The following is an 18,544-nucleotide window of genomic DNA, read 5'->3' as shown; positions in this document are numbered from 1 at the left end:
ATAATCTAAGAGTATCCAAAGTACAATCTCGATGTATATATACAAAAGGCACATTACCAAGATCTTCTATTTCAAAATTCTTAACTAAAAGTCTCTTGGTTTCATCCATTAAATTGATATTATTATTCATAAGAAAAATATAATTAACATACAAAATTAAAAAACATTTTTATCCCCATAAAACTTATGATATAATCATCAACTGAACAAACCTCAAAACAATTCGGAATAATTACATAGTGAAACTTAAAATACCAAAATATATAAATAAAGGATAATACAATGTAAATGTATGACCATAATTGACTAATTGATTTCACCAATATAAAAAAAAAACTTATCATATTTTTTGCACATCAATTAAAATATATTTGTCAACATATTTAAACATCATTATATCATACCAAAATATGAAAACAAAATAAAATCAATTATCTAATTATTAATATATTTTCACCAAATTGTAATAAGTACACATGTATGATTTTATTTTCACTAGAAACACGCTAAAAAGTATATAGAATATTATAATGAAGATATAAGTTCAAAAAGCGAAAAATCTATCATGTTAACCATCAAAATTAAAAACAAAATAAAAATGTATACTATTTATGGATATAAGTGAGATTGTCCTTTGAATTTTTATTTATCCATTACAAAGTACAATCATCCATTAATTACCACATTAAAGTCATGCATTAAAGGTATCATAACCTTTTAGATACATAATGTAACACTTCAGCACTTAGAATACCACTAAGATAAGTAAAATTTGTAAACTTTACAATCTTTTATTTCGAAACTATGATACCACTACACTATTTAATATTAATGGAAATTGAAACTCTCATTTATTTTTTTCAACAACTGAAGAGTAAAATTAAAAAAAAAAATATAATTAAACCAATACTAAAATCAGTTCCATGTTCATAAAATATTTTATGGTTATACATAACATTATATTACCTTTCCACGTAATAATTTTAGAAACAAAAAATAATTAGTATTTAAATATTAATTTACAAACTAAAAATTATTGATATTTAACAATTTTTATTATAAATAAAAAAATATAATTGAACTATGAATTGGTTGTTAAATTGGTTTCTAACATTATTTATTAAGATTTTAATTATGAAATAAATTAGGATCTAAATTAATCATTAATTAATTAGAGATTAATTTAAACACTAAATTTTAAAACCAACACATAAAACAAAATCACCAACCGGCAAAATGTTGTAATTTCCTAAAGTATTAAGAAAAAATAAATCACATCTATATTGATAAAATCATGTCGTAGTTTCATTATACCTACACCCTAAACAATTTATGGTAATTGCAAAAATCCCCAAAAGCTTAAGTCATATTTATATATTTTATATCAATACATCTTAAAAAAATTCTATTAGTGAGAATTAAACTCAATACTTTCCATATATTATCCAAATACTCTATCCAAATGAATTATATAACTTATTTAATTATTATACTCATTCCAAAAATTATAATTTAACTAAACTCAACACTTTCATTATTTAACTTAACACTGTCATTATTCTACTAAAGTAAAAGTTTGTAGGATCTTACACATAATTACTAAGACACTTAACACCATCATTTTTAATTGAACACTATTAATATCTTTAATATATAATTATTCATATATTAGATCAATAGCGAAGGATGTAACTATTTTTAACCTTTCAGATTAATTTTGTTAATAAACGTAAAAATATCATAGCGAAATTTTTATACATCAAAGATTGGAACTAACATTGAAGAGTTTATATATTTAAAAAAAAAAAAGACTGTATCCCTAAATATTTACAAACAATTCCAGAAATAGATTTATGAACAAAACACCTTTATATTTATTTCATTATACATAATACATTTTGAATGTAAAATTGCATCAGAGTCTGTTTTCTTTTTCTTCTGTTACATGGGCCAATGCTAAAAACTCGGTTACTACTTTTTATGTTCATTTCATACCATACACGTCTTAGTCTAATTATCTTTTCTTTTTATTTCTTTTTTATATTTCTTTTATAAAAACTTTCACTTGAATTGTTTTAATTCAGCATCATCAAAGTCATCCTGATTGTGCGAAGGGATTTTTGGGTTTTTTTTATATCAGGGAACATGTATCGTATATGTGAATTTAGATGTCGTTTCCCATTATATATATTATTCGTAACTATATTTATGTCTTTTTCTTTTATATATATATATATATATATATATATATATATATATATATATATATTGATAATTTGTGTGACTCTAATCATATTTAACTCTAGCAATTCCTGCTTTGAACTCTCTTTCTTGAACATTAATGTGTATCCAATTAGAAAAATTAGAGCTTAATATTCCACATGAATTTAGCTAAGAAGAAACTTCCTCCCTCACAATTCCTCATATGTTTAATCACCTGCTTCGAGAATGTCAAAAAAGAATAAAATATTAAAAATAATTCAATAATTCATTTAATCCCTTACCTAAAAGAAAAGTATTAAAATAATAAATATTTATGAATAATATGATAATAATCTAAAAGGGATAGCAATCAATTTGTAAAATAAAATTTGCAATTATTTATAAATTAATGTAAGATTGTTTTTAGAATGTTGTAGGAAATCATTATTGGCTTAGGCTTGTGATTATGCAAAGAACATCAACCTGATAGCCAACTTCGATAAACCTATTCCGAATATTAAAGTCTAGAAAAATGAAATCAACTCACAAGTATTATAAATATTATTTTAATCTTCATTATGTAGGAAATCAGGAGTTTACCTGGTAGATGACACTGCTTAAACGTACAGGAAAAGAGCAGATCTGGAAAAATAAAATAAAAAATTAAATATCTTGGTGCGTATATGTATATATATCATACATGTTCCATCTTAACTTTACTATTTATATAAATATATATAAAGAAGGAGGAAATCCGAAAGAATGTAAAACATACGTTACCCTTTTCATCGTAGACAAAGGCTATTTACTAGCATCACAGATATTATGAAGAAAATGCGTATAGGATCACAACACAACACAAGACATGCATGCTAATTTGGTCTCGAATTTGGTACAGTTGGTAGATATAACCATCAAATTGAATCCGTTCAATAAAAATTAGACAACTCATTCACAGTTGGATTTTTTATATATATAATCGTGGTGTAGAAATGGAATACTTATAATCCACTTTATTAATTGTTAAATTTTATTAAAATATATTATATTTATCCTTATCAGGAAGATGTCTTCTCAAGGTGGAAACTGAAGTTTTTTAGAATATGAGCTTGAATTTTTAAGTTATAGACATCAAGTTGGTGATGAACATTAAGAAGTTTACCTAGTAGTGTATATGAATATTAAGTAAATACTCTTAAAGCATCATTATATATTATAAGCTTTTTCATTCCTAAGCCAAAACTCAGTAATCAAATAGTATAATCACTCGTATAAGTAGTTGAATAATACTGTATATATATACATATATCTTTCATACTAATATTTCGTTGTTAGTCATGAATAAAAAATCATTGATAGTTATTACTTATATATTCAAGATTTTGAACATATCTTAATTACCTATATTTAGCTATAATTACATTTCTAAATATCTTGAACTTGGTTTATCTTGAAAATGTGTACTATGAGATAAATTGTGTAAAGAATGGAAAGCCAATGTGACACCAAGTCTTGTTCAGCTGATAATTTAATGAGTGCACACTACACCAAATCTAGACCCTGAAACCATGACCTGCACTAACTTCCTTCTCAACGATAAATTTCTCTTTTTGAAACTTAGTTATTGTTTTTTCTGCATTAACTTCAACTATACAGTGCCATGAAACTGGTAAACTACCAATGAAATTAAAATAATCTCCAAATAAGTGAAAACTTTAAAGAATTAATTTCTACTCTTTTTTAATTTCCTAGTGGACTCGGATAAATCCAAAGTATAAGAGAAAGAGAGAGAGACAGAGAATCTTTATGTTTTTATTAAAAATAACAGAAAACAGTAAGAGATTAATTAGTACGTTATTAGATGTCTTTTTTTTTTTTTTTACATTTAACGAAGGTTTTACCTCAGATTGTTGAGAGAACAAGGTAATACAAAATGTTACTACAGAAAATAATAAAAGGAGAATAATGTCTCTAACTCAACCTAAAATAAAACCCACTATTTCATATAGTATGAGAAATTTATGATTTGAATGAATTTTGACATGAGACATATTAAAGTGTTAAAATTGATTAGAAAAAGAATTATTAAGTGTGTAGGTGTGATGTAAAAATTAGCAGAAGCATGATTGAAGAAACTGTATGATTTCAGGGATAACTAGTGGTGCGAGTAAGCTTGGATTTCCTATTCTGAAAACTTCTTTTGGCTATTTCCCTCATAGAATGAGTTAACGAGAGTTGAGGGTTAAGTCTGGTAGCGTTATATTCCTGACAGAAATCCCTGTGCGAGTTCAAAGCATCTTGCATGGCTACTGTAGTGGGACATGGCCCTACTCTTTCTTTAACAGCTTCAGAACAAAGCCCACAAACCCACTTTCCACAGTAACACTCTTCAACCTCTGTGATATAAACCGAAGTGCAATCCTCTTTCAACCCACAACACTGACATTCAGCTTGTTCCACCTCTTCAATCGCACCAAGTTGCTGCCTCTCCAACTTCAACTCGCTATAGTATTTCTCAATTTCACTCGACACGTCCGACACAGCCTTTCGAAGCTTTTGCTCATTCTGCTCCTGTGTGGAAAACACATGTAAGTAAATGTCTGGTTTAACGTTTGAAAGTTCAGACATGAAAGATAGAAAGAAGGAGAAAAAGTAATTATAAAGACAAGACCATGTAGGAAATTAACTAGCCTGCTCTTAATCTGCCTCGGTCGATGCCTTCATAGCAAAGGGTGCATGTGGTTATTTATACCTAAGATATGTGGGTGAGAGTAAGATAAAAAAAAAGTTAAGTTAGATAAGATTTCCAAGTAACGATGCATTTGATTGAGAATTGACAACTCGAATGCCTTTACAGACCAACTGTATTTGTACATGTAAAGTCCGCTATCAATACTTATTAATTGGTCCACTAGCTCTGCAACAAGCTTAAGTTTTAGCAAAGATGTAATAAAGAAATGTTACATCTACATGTTGAGCAATAAATCTAATACTTACAGATAGCTAGCTAGGTACCTATTCCCTGTTTGCCAAGACATTTGGAACTAGCTCTCATCTTATATGTCTCTCTGGCTTTAACTCGTGAAGCTTCAGAAATGTTTCATGCACACATTGCAACTTGTTGGTACCATACCATACCCAACTTTACACATACGTGAACACCTCTCTATCGCTCAAATTTAAATAAAGAACCATTCCAATTAAGGACATTGAAAAACCGCTCTATCAGTTTCCATCTTGTCATAAAAACAAAACAGCCGCACACAGCATTGCAACACCAGACATTTGTAGTTTAACAAATGCCCATACCAGAGGCTTCTGAGTATGATATTCATATTACGTTTGTCATCTTATGCCTGTAAATCTACTAATAGATTTACCACTAATTTCTTATATAATTATTTTAATCAGCATTTGGTCGTAGAACTTAATTCTAAGTGAGAAAGTCACACTGCTGAGATTGAAAATTATGATACAACTTTTAAAAGATAAAATTATGAAAAAATTCCACACTTTACAGTGAGCAATATCTCAAGTATTTGAACATTGGAGCATAATATATAACAAAATAAGGGGTTTTATAACTACCAGAATGCAAATGGATTTTGCATATATGGCTGGTAAAACTTAGAATGTGACTCAGGTGATAAAATTATAACTAATATAAACTAACATTAGTTATGAACATAATCAATGTAGAAATTATCACATGTTTTATTTTGGTTCTGATAAAAAGAAATGTAAAATCATATCAATTTTTAAATTATTTCAAAGTACTTTACGTTAAATTTGATTTTTTTTATCAACAATAATAAATATAATTAAAAAAGTTCTCTCAATCCATTAAGTTTAACATTTATGATTCTCCCAAAAAAAAATAGCAAGAAAAAATATGGGGATGCTTTTCTGTATGCATATGGACCACTAGATCAATTATGTGGTCTTCAAACGCACAATTTCATTTCTTTACATAGTTTTTGTTATGTGGTCTTCAAAGTAGGTTGATTGGATTGTTAACGTGTAACAAAGTTCTCAATCATATAGAGAGGAAAGTTTACTTGAATTCTCTGATGTCCAAATCAATAAAAAATTTTGAACAAGTATATGTGAATAAAAACAATTATCAGATGAGATATAATTCCTCTTATAACATGTATTTTGCCCTTTAGCCATCTTAGGCATACCAATAACAAGTTAGAATGTTATTATTATATATTAATAGATTCTATTTATATCACAAACAATATTATAAATTTCATAATTATTATTTTTCCTTTATTTTAGAAAGATTAATATATCATAATTCTCGCACTTAGATCTTATATTTATTTTTTAGATCTTTGTCCATAATAATAATATTGTAAATATAGATAAGTAGATACAATTTTCATATTCAACTACATATCATGACACATGGAATTGTCTGTTATGGTACCTTTAAACGTGACATACTAATATATTACTAAAGTGTATTGTGTTGTATTGATCATATGTTAAACTTGATTAAACATTATAATATTAAAAGATTAAAATAAAATATATAATATCTCCAAATTGTTTAATATAAAATTCATACTCAATTAGAAAATTATGTCACTTTCAATTACTAAAGGTTAGGGTTTAGGGTTTCGAAGTCTACTTAAGGTAAGACAATTTAGAATAGAAATCAATTATAACGAATACACCATTCTGATTAAACAAATAAAATTATTAAAACTAATTATTCAAATAACACAATAATACACAATGTAATTATATTTTAAGGTAGATTATTAACACTATATAGCTATTTTTTTAATTAAGTAGTTACAGTGAAGGCATTGATGATGAAAATATTAATATTAGAATGTGATTTATTTTAAATCATGTCATTATATTTAGACTAGCATATTAAGATTGTTTGAGAGATTAATATTTTATTGGGACTTTAAGATCTGAGAATTATTTATTTGGCTACGTTTTAAGTGATATTTGTTCGTATTTATGTTAGTGCAGTGCAATTTGGATTTATAATTTTGGAGTGTAAATTTTTTTGAGTTTTTGTTTTTAAATAGTAATTTTTATAATTTAATTTAGAAGTACATGAAATACATTTGAAAAAATATATAAATGTTCATAGAGAATCACAATTTAAAAATTATACATGAAAAACCAGAAAGTAAAAGTGGTTATAATGGACATAATTTTATAATTTTTTACTAGTTGATAGTTATTACTAGGAAGGCAAACCAACTGGGATGGATTTCATTATTCCATACGTATTTATAAGATAAAGATTCTTCTTTATATCTATCTCTTAAAAAAAATATTCAAATTTAAAAATATTTTAAATATTTATTTATTTATTTCTTTTTCTATACACCGATATATATTATATTAAACGAAATTATAAAAAAGAATATTAAATTAATAATAATTCAAATTTAAACATTATTTTTTTTATTTTTTTTAACTTTAATTTATATTAGATTGTGTAAATAAAACTTATGAAAATAACATCAAATTATTAAAGTATAGTAAATGAAATCTTATTGTGATAGTAAAATTACGCTAATGAGATAGAATTAAAAAAATAAAAATTATTATATAAACACTAGTAGAATACCAACTCATATTAAAAATTAATCCAAACACTAGTAGAAATTCTTTAAACTCTTGCTAATATATATATCTTTCAACTATCCACACCAATCTATTACGATCAGAGACATATAATTTGTCAAAGCTTGGATCAACCCCCTTATATGATCGTTGTTTTCTTTTCAAGTAAAAAATATGCTTCAAATATAAAATCAGGAAATATATAAAAAAATCTTTATAAGTTTTATACAAAATGCCTTGTGGCCTAAGACATGTGAACTGAAATTGGAACAATACTTAGTTCTTTTGCTAAACAAAAAACTATCATAAAATTCCGTCATAGGGACATCGTATTAATCATAAAAACAAAGTAATTTCACCTAATAATATTTTACTGGTTTCTTTATATTTCTGAATCAGATCACATACATACATATATATAAATATATATATATATATATATATATATATATATATATATATATATATATATAAGAAAAAAAAATCTACAAAACTAAAATGATCTTATATATAAAAATAAAATAAAATCTCACTTTATTTTTTTTATTATACGCTTTTATAGACAACATAAATAAATTCACACTTAATTTTTTATGGCATATATATATTGAACTTAATGCGCGAGTAATCAATAGCAATGACTATTTGGATTTATAATTCGTTATGACATAATATAATAATTTGTAATTGAATCACATAACTATTTTGCTTTAAAAAAATAATTTCAGAAATATGCTTCTTTTTATAATTATTAAAAGAGTTTATTTTATACACACTAGTATAACTTTAAAGCATCTCAACCTGCTAATGAAATTTAACAATAATAACGCTTATATATATTGTAAATGAATAGAATAATAATAAATCTTATTAAATATGAAATACTTACAAAAATATTAAAAACTGAGTGTATATATATGTATATAAATTAAAAAATATTATTTAAATCAATTGAGTTACTTAACATCATCACATCTTATTGTGTATATAAGGAAGATATTTAAAAAGGGTTAAGTTTAATTAAATTAATTTTTGTGTAAAAATATTTTTAATAATGACACACAAATACTTTTCATTAGCACTATGATATTTTGAACCATTATTACACCATATAATGTATCGGATTTGTAATATCTTTAGTTTTTGGGAAGAATTTTTTTAGCAAATTTTACTTTAAACATATACAAGAAAGAAAATCAATTTACAAGTGTATTCATTTTATATTTATTTTATCGGTTAATAGTCATACTAAAAAGTAGAGCTGTCAAAACGGGTTACCCGACCCGACTCGGTCCAGTCTACCACGAGTTGGTTACTTAGTGAGCCAATCCAGCCCGGCTTATTTATTAGTGAGCCAAAAAAATTCGAACTCAACCCGACCCACCACGAGTTGGTGGGTAAACGGGTACTGACTTACTTAATTACAATTTTTTTTAAATAAAAAAAATTACAATCGCAAATTTCACTCCCAACATGGGTGTTTAATTAATTTTGAAAATAAGAAACTTAAATAATTTTTTTAAGAAAAAACAAAATAATAAATATTTTTTATAAAATTAAAATTAAATTTTAATAAAATAAAATTAGGTAGATGGGTTGGTGGGCCAACCCGGCCCACCACGAGTTCAATCCGCATGAGTTGGGTTTAAATTAACCGAGTTAAAATCTAACCTACATAAAAAAATACAATTTTTTCAAACTCAACCCGGCTCAAACCTGTGGTGAACCGAGTTGATCCACATGTTGTGACTCATCTTCACAGTTTTACTAAAAAGTACATTCCAATTAGATTTATTAAGTTTCTTGATTATAGAGTAATATAAACTTAAATCTATTTGTACAATATTCACATAATCCAATTTGTTATTATAGTTATTACTTATCATATTATTATTAAAAATGTTATAATATAACATAAGTATTATTCCAATAAACACATAATTCATATTAATCCTATAAATACAACTAATAATTTAAAGATTTATATATATCTCATTCATAACATTATATTCAATAAGATCTTACAACTGATAAGCGTTTATAAAACAATTATGATCTTACAAGACTCTCTCCCTCGGAGACGAACATGAAACCTTTTTCATACATAGATAAAGGAGCAACGCTATTTTTATATCACAGTTTTTTTTTTATTACCATTTGACACTATTATTCACTACTATCTACTCTCTTCTTCTTTTTCTTTCAGAGATTTAAAAATTAATTTTTGTTAAGACCATCCTACTTCTATAAAAATTGTTAAATGGTGTCCAATATATACCTTTTTTCGAGATAAAATTAAACTTCATTTGTATTGCCAATACATAATAATAAATTACCTTGACTGTTGCATATATTAACAGTGAAGATATGATGTTTACAGCAGAAAATCTGAAAGCAACACAAACGACCATGCTTACTGAACTATACATGTTTTCTAATCCTTGGTGGACATGGCTCTGCATCTTAGAGTCTTCTTCAAGATCTCCTTCACGTCTTCAGCTTGATACAAAGCAGGATACGACCTACCAAGCCAGTTAAACCTCACACAATCGTTCATGTGCTCTTCCAAAGCCTTTTCTCTTCTCCCACCATTCTTCTCCATCTCCACATCCACAGCTTCAGCGCACAATCCGCATATCATGTTCCCCAAGAACATCTCACGCACGCGCCCTATGTATTCCTCGCTGCACTCCTCACACATTCCACAACACTCGCATTTCGCATTCTCCGTCGCCACTTCATTCTTGCCTTCCAAGCTTACACTGCTTTCAAAACCACCATTCATGTCGCTGCTGGTGGGACAACTAAATTGGTTCGGGGCCATCAAGGTAGAGTTCAATAATGTTGTGGTTTTTGTTCCAGAGGAGCTGTGATGTATTTATACGAATGAGGGAGTATATACGCAGTTACTATGTACTACCCACAGTATTTGGGAGTTTGAGACAGGTGTTGTTTAGAAACCTAGCTAAGAGCGGATGTATGTGGACTCCAGTTGTTTTTTCTAATTAACAATGAAAACGACAACATACTAACAAGTATTCAACTTTAAACAAGATATTTCATTAAGCAGTTCGCATGCATGCACAGAGAACAACTTCAATTTCCATCAATCCCATATTCTCAAATGTCACATTTCTGTTTGTTTTATTTGAAACTCAAAAGTTCGCTTAAAATTTCTTCTCACTTTATTCACTCACGCCTGCATTAATTCCATATAAAGCATAAAAACAACTTGAATTATTAAATATTAAGAGGGAGTAACTTAAAATAGGTTATATAAGACTATACATACATGTCCAAAAGGAAACATGACATGAAAACTAGTGATGCATGTTATATATTACTGTTACATATAATATTTTTTAACAATTTTTTTATAACAATTTAATAACTTATGATTAGTCTGTTTTAAATATATAAATTAATAAAATAATAACATATAATTTAATGTAAAAAAATTATTAAAAAAAATTATTAACGTATCTTAATCATATAATAGATATCGACAGAGATTAAAGATTGAATATTAATGAAATAAATAGAGAAAATTAATGGTATAAATTAATACAAGTGTGATTGTATAATTAATATTAGTTGACCTAATTAACGCTTTTCCTGAATTCATTGTCTCTGTGGGCAGTGTCCCCAAACAAAACCAACACCACTTGTTGGTGTGATGAAAAGAAAGTATAATAATAAATGCAGAACAAACACAAAATATATGATGTCGCCGGAAAGATTAGCAGATTTAACTAACGAAATCCGAAATCACGTGAGAAAAAGATCCATCGACGCTCATGTGATGTGATGTGATGAGATAGGGAAGAAAATAAAGCTAATTAACGTTCACGAGTTTCTTGGAGTTTTGAATAAAGAAGCTATTTAAAACGGTGAGATTTTATACCCATGATGTTTATAATATTTGAAATTAAATCAAATATTTTTCCTTTTAGGAAAAACAGTTCTTATCGGATTTTAACTCCTCGTTACTTAAGTCATTAAAGAATATGTGAATGACATAGAAATATAAAGTAATCTTCAATATGAGGTATAATGTTAAATTCGTACTAATATATTTATAAACCCATTTAGGTTCACGGGTATAGAAAATATGTTAACAAATTATGTTAATATCTTTTGAATAATAACTAAGATATAAATCTACTTAAGTAACATTTTAATAACAAAATAATAATGTTGATAAAAGAGAAAATGATGAAAAGCAAAATATTTTCATGATAATAAAAGCAAGTTCAATAACTCAAACATACAAAAAAAATATTTGAAGACTTGTAATTTAGTATGTTTGCAAATTAAAGCTTTTGTAATTTGTATGTATATGACTTAACTTTTAGAGAGTTACAAAACAGTTTACATAATGTAATTTTGAAAAATTTTAAATGTTAAAAAAAATGATGTAATAATCGATTAATTATAATAATAATAATCGATTATCCAAATTAATTCAGATATTTTGGAAAAGTTTGTTATAATCAATTATCAACATAAAAGAAATAATTTTTAGAAAAATCTTTGTGATAATGGATTATCACATCGAGATAGAAAAAAATGAAAAGTTTCTTTAATGACAATTTCGATTTGATTATTTAGTTTTTTAACCTAATTTTTTTGCCTAAAACTAATTTCTAAAATAACTTTTCACTCAAACATTTAGAGTTGTGACAGTTAGAGAAACTTTCCTTTGTGTGATTTAAAGAAGGTATTGATTCCTTGTGAATTCAAGGAATTTAAGAATTTAAGGAATATGTTTCTTCATCCTTTATGAGACATAAATGAAGTATTCATCTTTCATCTACTGTGACTTTAAGAGAGGATTTATTTTTAGTGATGAATTAATTTCTCCTTAGAAAGATTAACAATTGAACATATGATTGTTAGTTCTCATTTATTTTTAGTGATCGGTTAATCTCTCTTTAGAAAGATTAACAATTGGACATAACGTCTTTTGATGTAAACTATTATAAAACTACTTATGTAAGTCTCTCATTCCCCATAGTCTTTATTTCTTGTTATTATTTAAAAATGAATCAATTTTAATTGTAAAATCAGATTATAAAAAGGTAAAAATTTTAAAAACACAGTTTTGTTAATCAATTCACCTCTTCTATATTTTATCCAAAGACGATTATTCAAACAAATAACATATATTTCTAATATTTCAAAATTATTATTATAATAACCCTTTATTTATTATTGGATTCTTAAGTGATATTGGTCTGCTTTTAGCTTGTACTAGGTGTTCTTAATTCTTGTTGTAATATGCTAATAAATTGCTTCAATATAAAAGTATGAAACCTCGTTTTAAAAATGTATAGTTTTTAATTAATTTAATTTATGGAATAATCAACGATAATCAAAGGGTTAATTAGATTCTCTCTTAGCTGTTAACTTTTATTGGGGGTGAGAGATAGTATTAGAGGATTGCAAAAGTTTTGCAGTACAAAAAAGGTTTAAGGATTATTTTTAGTGAGAGTCTAAGTTAGAGTTGAAAATTCTTCAAATCTTTTTCATATGCGTAGCCCAATCATGAAGATATCTTCTTCAGTTTCTCTGTATCTAAATCCGCTAACTGGGCCGAAAGAAATTGGACCACTTTTCTTAATTTGTGGGATAACTCTTGGCAGTTACTTCCTCCACCCCATTGTTTTTCTTCCTGCACCCCATCAACCATGTAAAATACCACTTCTGTCCTTTTAACATTTTTCTTATATTAACCCTAACTATTTTCACTGCGTGTGTAGCTCGAGGAGAATTTGGAAGAGGGCTTGTGCTTGTCCAGAATATTCTTTTATTACTCAAATAAAAAAACTTTCTGAACAAAATTTTCACACCTCCCCTTCTATTCCGGATAATACTTTCCGTAAGTATATTTCTGTAAGACTATTACTTCTTCAAAGACTAACAACACTCCTTCAGCAGCTCAACAATGCTAAATCGCAGCAACCAATGACCAACTGAAGCGTCGTTCCTTTCTTCTTTCCTTAGCTGACACATTTAAAAAAATAGTTCGAGGGACAAAACTGAAATTAAATAAAATGATGTGTGCGGGAAGAAAATGACAGGGTGCAGGAAGAAATTTTCCAAACTCCAGTGGCCTATTAATAAGATAAAGTATGGGAAACAAGATAAGATTTGTTCTTAAAACGTTTCTTTTTAAAGTGCAAGTTGACAAAGAATATTTGTTATAAGTGGTGAAAAAGATAAGTATCAAATCGAAATAGAGATAAAATATTTTAAAAAACTATGTATTTTCATTGATTTGATAAAAATAATAAAACAAATAAACTGATATAGATAAATAATAAGTCTTATCATTTTAAAATTTCTCTCTTATATAGTCCAAAAAACCATTATTAATCTCTTTTTTCCTCTTTATTTAACATGCAGCTAATATCGTTTATTCACTGATAGCAGGGAGTAAGATAGTATAAAACAATTGAACGTGACATGCTTGAATTTGTTAACTGAAAACTTAAGAGGAAATATCTTTTTAATTATTTTTATATTTTTTTATGTACATACATACTTTTTTTAATAATGTAAAGATTTGTTTTTAATTAATTATTGCTTATTCCTTTTAAACATTTGGTATCATGATTAAAGAGATAAACTTTTTGAGTAGGTTGAGAAAATGTTGAGTGTGACGTTGTCTTTTTGTATTAATTTGTTGGGCCCTCCCTGCTCAACCATTTTGAAAACTATGATATTGTTGAAATGTGTTTCCCAAAATAATGGTTTCCTTTCTTTGTTCCCTAATCACCAATCAACCTCATAATAATCTATTACAAAATATATTGTTATATTTTTTTTATTAAGAATAGTAAATTACTTTTCTTCAAACACCTTTACGTATTACATGAATCAAAGTAAGTTTATTGTTTCTAATCCAAATTTTTCAATTTTTATCTTCCCAAACTAATTGTATCACTTAGAATAAATTTACTTTACATATTAAACGCAAACGAATTATTTAAAAAAATTATATGTTTTTATTATTATGAAAACAAAATATTTAAAGTTTTAATAATAAATACAATTCTCGCTACTAATATTACGCCAGGATAGAAATATAGAATTTCAAAACGAAAAAGACTAAGGAATGCCAAGAAAGTATAAAAAATAAAAACTGAAGAGAATAATAAAGGAAGGGAGAATGCAAGGCAAGGAAGGATAAGTAGAACAATAATAAAAAAGGAAAAAAGGAAAAGAAGATAAATATTAGTTTACTTTTTGTAAGTTGATTTGCACAACCCATTTAATACAAGTTGGTGGTGGACCAATAACAGTGATTTGGGTCAACTTATTTTTGTTTTATTTTTACTTAAATACGTAATTATTATTTATAATATTATTTTTTAAAAAATTTCTCTTGTACTGCTTCTTTAATTTTATACTTTCATAGTTTATTGTCGAACTTTTTATATTTATATATTTTTCTTACATTTTTATACTTTTCAATTATTGGTTTAGCAAATTTAGTTGTAATAGCTCGTAATGAGTTAAATGAATGACTTAAAGCTTAAGTTATTTTTTTTAAAAAATTCCTTATTTCATGTTGATTCACTTTTACAGACAAACCTAGTGATTCAACTAGAGTACTTGAGTTCATTTATTAGGCACCGAATAAAGATTCAACTAATAAATGTGAAAATTTATTATAATTTAAATATTATAACTTTACGGTGTGCGTATTTTTTTAATATATTTTATTAGTCGAGTGTGTACATAAAGTGTAACATCGAAATTTTCGTTAATGTTCTATAGAATAGGTAAGTGCAACCTCGAAAAATGCATCTAACACACTTAATATTTATCATCAACATAATAGAAAATATAATAGTTATTTTAGTAGGTAGTAACTAATTGAAATGGTACTATCAATTGTTTATAAATGAAAGAAAAAGTAATTACAGTCATAATAATAAATATGGTGTAATTTAAATTGTATATTTTTTATATATCAAAATACTTTATATATATATATATATATATATATATATATATATATATATATATATATATATATATATATATACTATTTCATCAAAAATTTCCTTCAAAAATTTCTTGTATCAATCATATTTTTAATTTAATTTTAAATCTAAAAAAAATTGAATGAATCACAATTAGATTTATTACATAAAATAAAACTCTTTCATAGTATATGTTTACATTTAATAGTATACGACAAATGAAGATTATTATGTATACTTATTATTATTATTATAGTAACAAGTATATTTAGGATGACAAAAAAATTCGCGTTCGTGGATATCTGAAGATAAAATCTGCGACAGATAGTTGGTACCTGCAGATATTTATTATACGCAGGTTGCGGGTAGCGAGTTTTTTAATATACGCTTATAAACTGTATCTGCAGATATTCGTTACCCGCAAAAAAAATATAAAAATTTAATTTATATTTTATTAAGTTAAATTTAACTAAAATTAACATTAATTTATATTTTATAAGGTTAAATATAATTCAAATTAAATTTTAATTTATATTTAATTTAATATATATTATATTTTATACATTTTTTGTAATTTTATTTAAGTTTTATTATAATATTTTATAAAAATATATTTTTTTAAAATATTTGCGGGTATCTGCGAGTATGCACGGATATCCACAGGTTTGGGTATTTTTTAAACGGTATCCGTGCAGGTAGCGGATGAATTTTTTTTTTGTTAGGTCGGGTTCCGAGTAGGCACTATCCCTGCTCGACCTGACCCATCCCTAAATATATTACATAAATATTTATTGACTTTTCAATTATTTAAAAATTTCTTCATAAATTTAAGATCTTTTTTATTTTATGGTTTCATTCAACATAGATAACTATTTTTAGTGAACTATCATCTAATTAATTATCATTTATATTGATTACATTTAAGCAAATCCAACATAACATACTATACCATAAATAAATTCAATTTATAAAACTAACACGTACACATTTTTATTACTCAAACTCCATTCTTACTTGTAGATAAAAGAATAATAGATATGGATACATTGCATAAACTAGATTAAAGAAGATGATTTCGGTTTCTAACTCTGTTGAAGAGTTGTGCTGCAGCAAGAAAAATGTAACAGTTATTACAAGTTTTTTCTAAAACTGAGTTTAGTGGTAGAATTGAAGACCTTTGAGAAATACTTATTTTCATTATTGTCATTAGTTAAGAGGAATTTCGTTTATGAATAGTAGTTGACCAAATGGCTCATAGTTGGAAAAAACAAATCACTTTCAGCGCATACACAAAGCTTACACGACAACTGTTGATAAAATCATTCGCAATTCGATAAACAATATTAAAAAATAAGATTCAACACAAACGTGAATATGATAATGTTAAACAATTATTTCACTTGTTTTCTATACGTCGGTTGTCTCTTTATTCGTTATCTTAGCATGGGCTTGACCCGACCAATTGGGATTGATGATAAACTGGATTGAAAGGAGTGAACAGTTGATATGTTGGAAAAGAGTGAATCTTCCTACACCTCCCTCACCTCATCCTGTACCCCCAAATTTACCTATTTACCCTTTCTTTAATAAATAAATTAAATTTTTTTAACCCCACAAAAAGTAGTCACCGCACTTTGAAGTGCGTTTTGCATTTTGTAGCCGCACTTTGAAATGCGGTTATTGATATTCCAGAGCATGGTTTTTTTTAAGTTAAATTCCTGCAATCTTTTTTCCAATTTTTTTACATGTTTTTTGATATTTTTTTTTATGTTTGTGTTATTATGTTATTATTTTTAATTTAAATTTATTGTTTTATGTTATGATTATTTATTTTAAATTTTTTTTCATGGATTATGCCAACAACACGAAGTGATCAAACCACAGATTCAATTAAATTCAAAGAAAGAGTGTTACATATATTATGTTAAATTAAAAAATTATCTATATTAAAAACGCCATTTTTTGCCGCATATCGAAGTCCTACGTTTGTCGCAGATCGAACTGCGGCGTGCACCTCCAGCGAGCCGCACATCGAAGTCCGGTTTGCGGCGTGCACCTCCAACTACGTTTGCCGCAGATCGAACTGCGGCATGCACCTCCAGCGAACCGCACATCGAAGTCCGGTTCTGTAAGTTTGCCGCACTTCCAATTGCGGCGTGCACCTCCAGCGACTGCGGCTCTGATCCTTGCCGTGCCACTTCCAAATGGTCTTATACTAATCATCATATTATTTAATTGATTTAATTTTTTATATTATCGTATTAATGAAATCAATTATATACTTGATATAAATCTAAGCTATTCTTCTTCATCTTGTTTCCTTCTTCTGTCCCCATTTGAAATGAATGCAGCATGATGGTGACCTCGAGGGAGTTTGACGGTGGAAGGAGAAAAGATATATAATATAAATTTAGAGAGTGAAGTAGTTATTGTGCAATGGTAGGTGTTAGATACAGTGCTCCCAGGTGACAAGTGTTTAGTAACCGTACTTCAAAGTGCGGCTATAAAATGCAAAACGCACTTCGAAGTGCGGTGATTACTTTTTGGGTTAAAAAAAATTAATTAATTTATTAAAAAAAGGGTAAATAAGTAAATTTGGGGGTGCAGGCTGAGGTGAGAGAGGTGCAGGAAGATTCACTCGTTGGAAAAACATCTCATGATCGTTCGATCCCGATTCGTTGAGCAGAGTAATAACATAATTAATGTTCCAACAACTACGATTAAATTATTAAAATTTATATTAATAA

At 26.8% G+C, this 18,544-nt stretch overlaps 2 protein-coding genes across 2 annotated transcripts; both read right to left on the bottom strand.

Annotated features, from left to right (window-relative positions):
- Positions 1–3,995: 3,995 nt before the first annotated feature.
- On the bottom strand, positions 3,996–4,918 carry LOC108321832 (uncharacterized). The gene is made up of 2 exons (XM_052875800.1): positions 4,874–4,918; positions 3,996–4,773 (listed from the first exon to the last, which is right to left on the bottom strand). Exons 1-2 carry the CDS (start codon positions 4,874–4,876, stop codon positions 4,348–4,350), a joined length of 429 nt encoding a protein of 142 aa, XP_052731760.1. The 5' UTR covers positions 4,877–4,918; the 3' UTR covers positions 3,996–4,347.
- Positions 4,919–10,125: 5,207 nt separating this feature from the next.
- On the bottom strand, positions 10,126–10,629 carry LOC108321836 (uncharacterized). Its single transcript, XM_017553705.2, has one exon. It carries the CDS (start codon positions 10,625–10,627, stop codon positions 10,238–10,240), a length of 390 nt encoding a protein of 129 aa, XP_017409194.1. The 5' UTR covers positions 10,628–10,629; the 3' UTR covers positions 10,126–10,237.
- Between the last annotated feature and the right edge of the window lie 7,915 nt (positions 10,630–18,544).

Source organism: Vigna angularis, chromosome 4, assembly GCF_016808095.1.
Source record: "Vigna angularis cultivar LongXiaoDou No.4 chromosome 4, ASM1680809v1, whole genome shotgun sequence".
Lineage (NCBI taxonomy): Eukaryota > Viridiplantae > Streptophyta > Magnoliopsida > Fabales > Fabaceae > Vigna > Vigna angularis.
This window is presented reverse-complemented; position numbering and strand designations above follow the sequence as displayed.

Bases quoted from the DNA above. Each gene is read 5' to 3' on its own strand.
- LOC108321836 (XM_017553705.2), bottom strand. From the start codon at position 10,627: ATGGCCCCGAACCAATTTAGTTGTCCCACCAGCAGCGACATGAATGGT.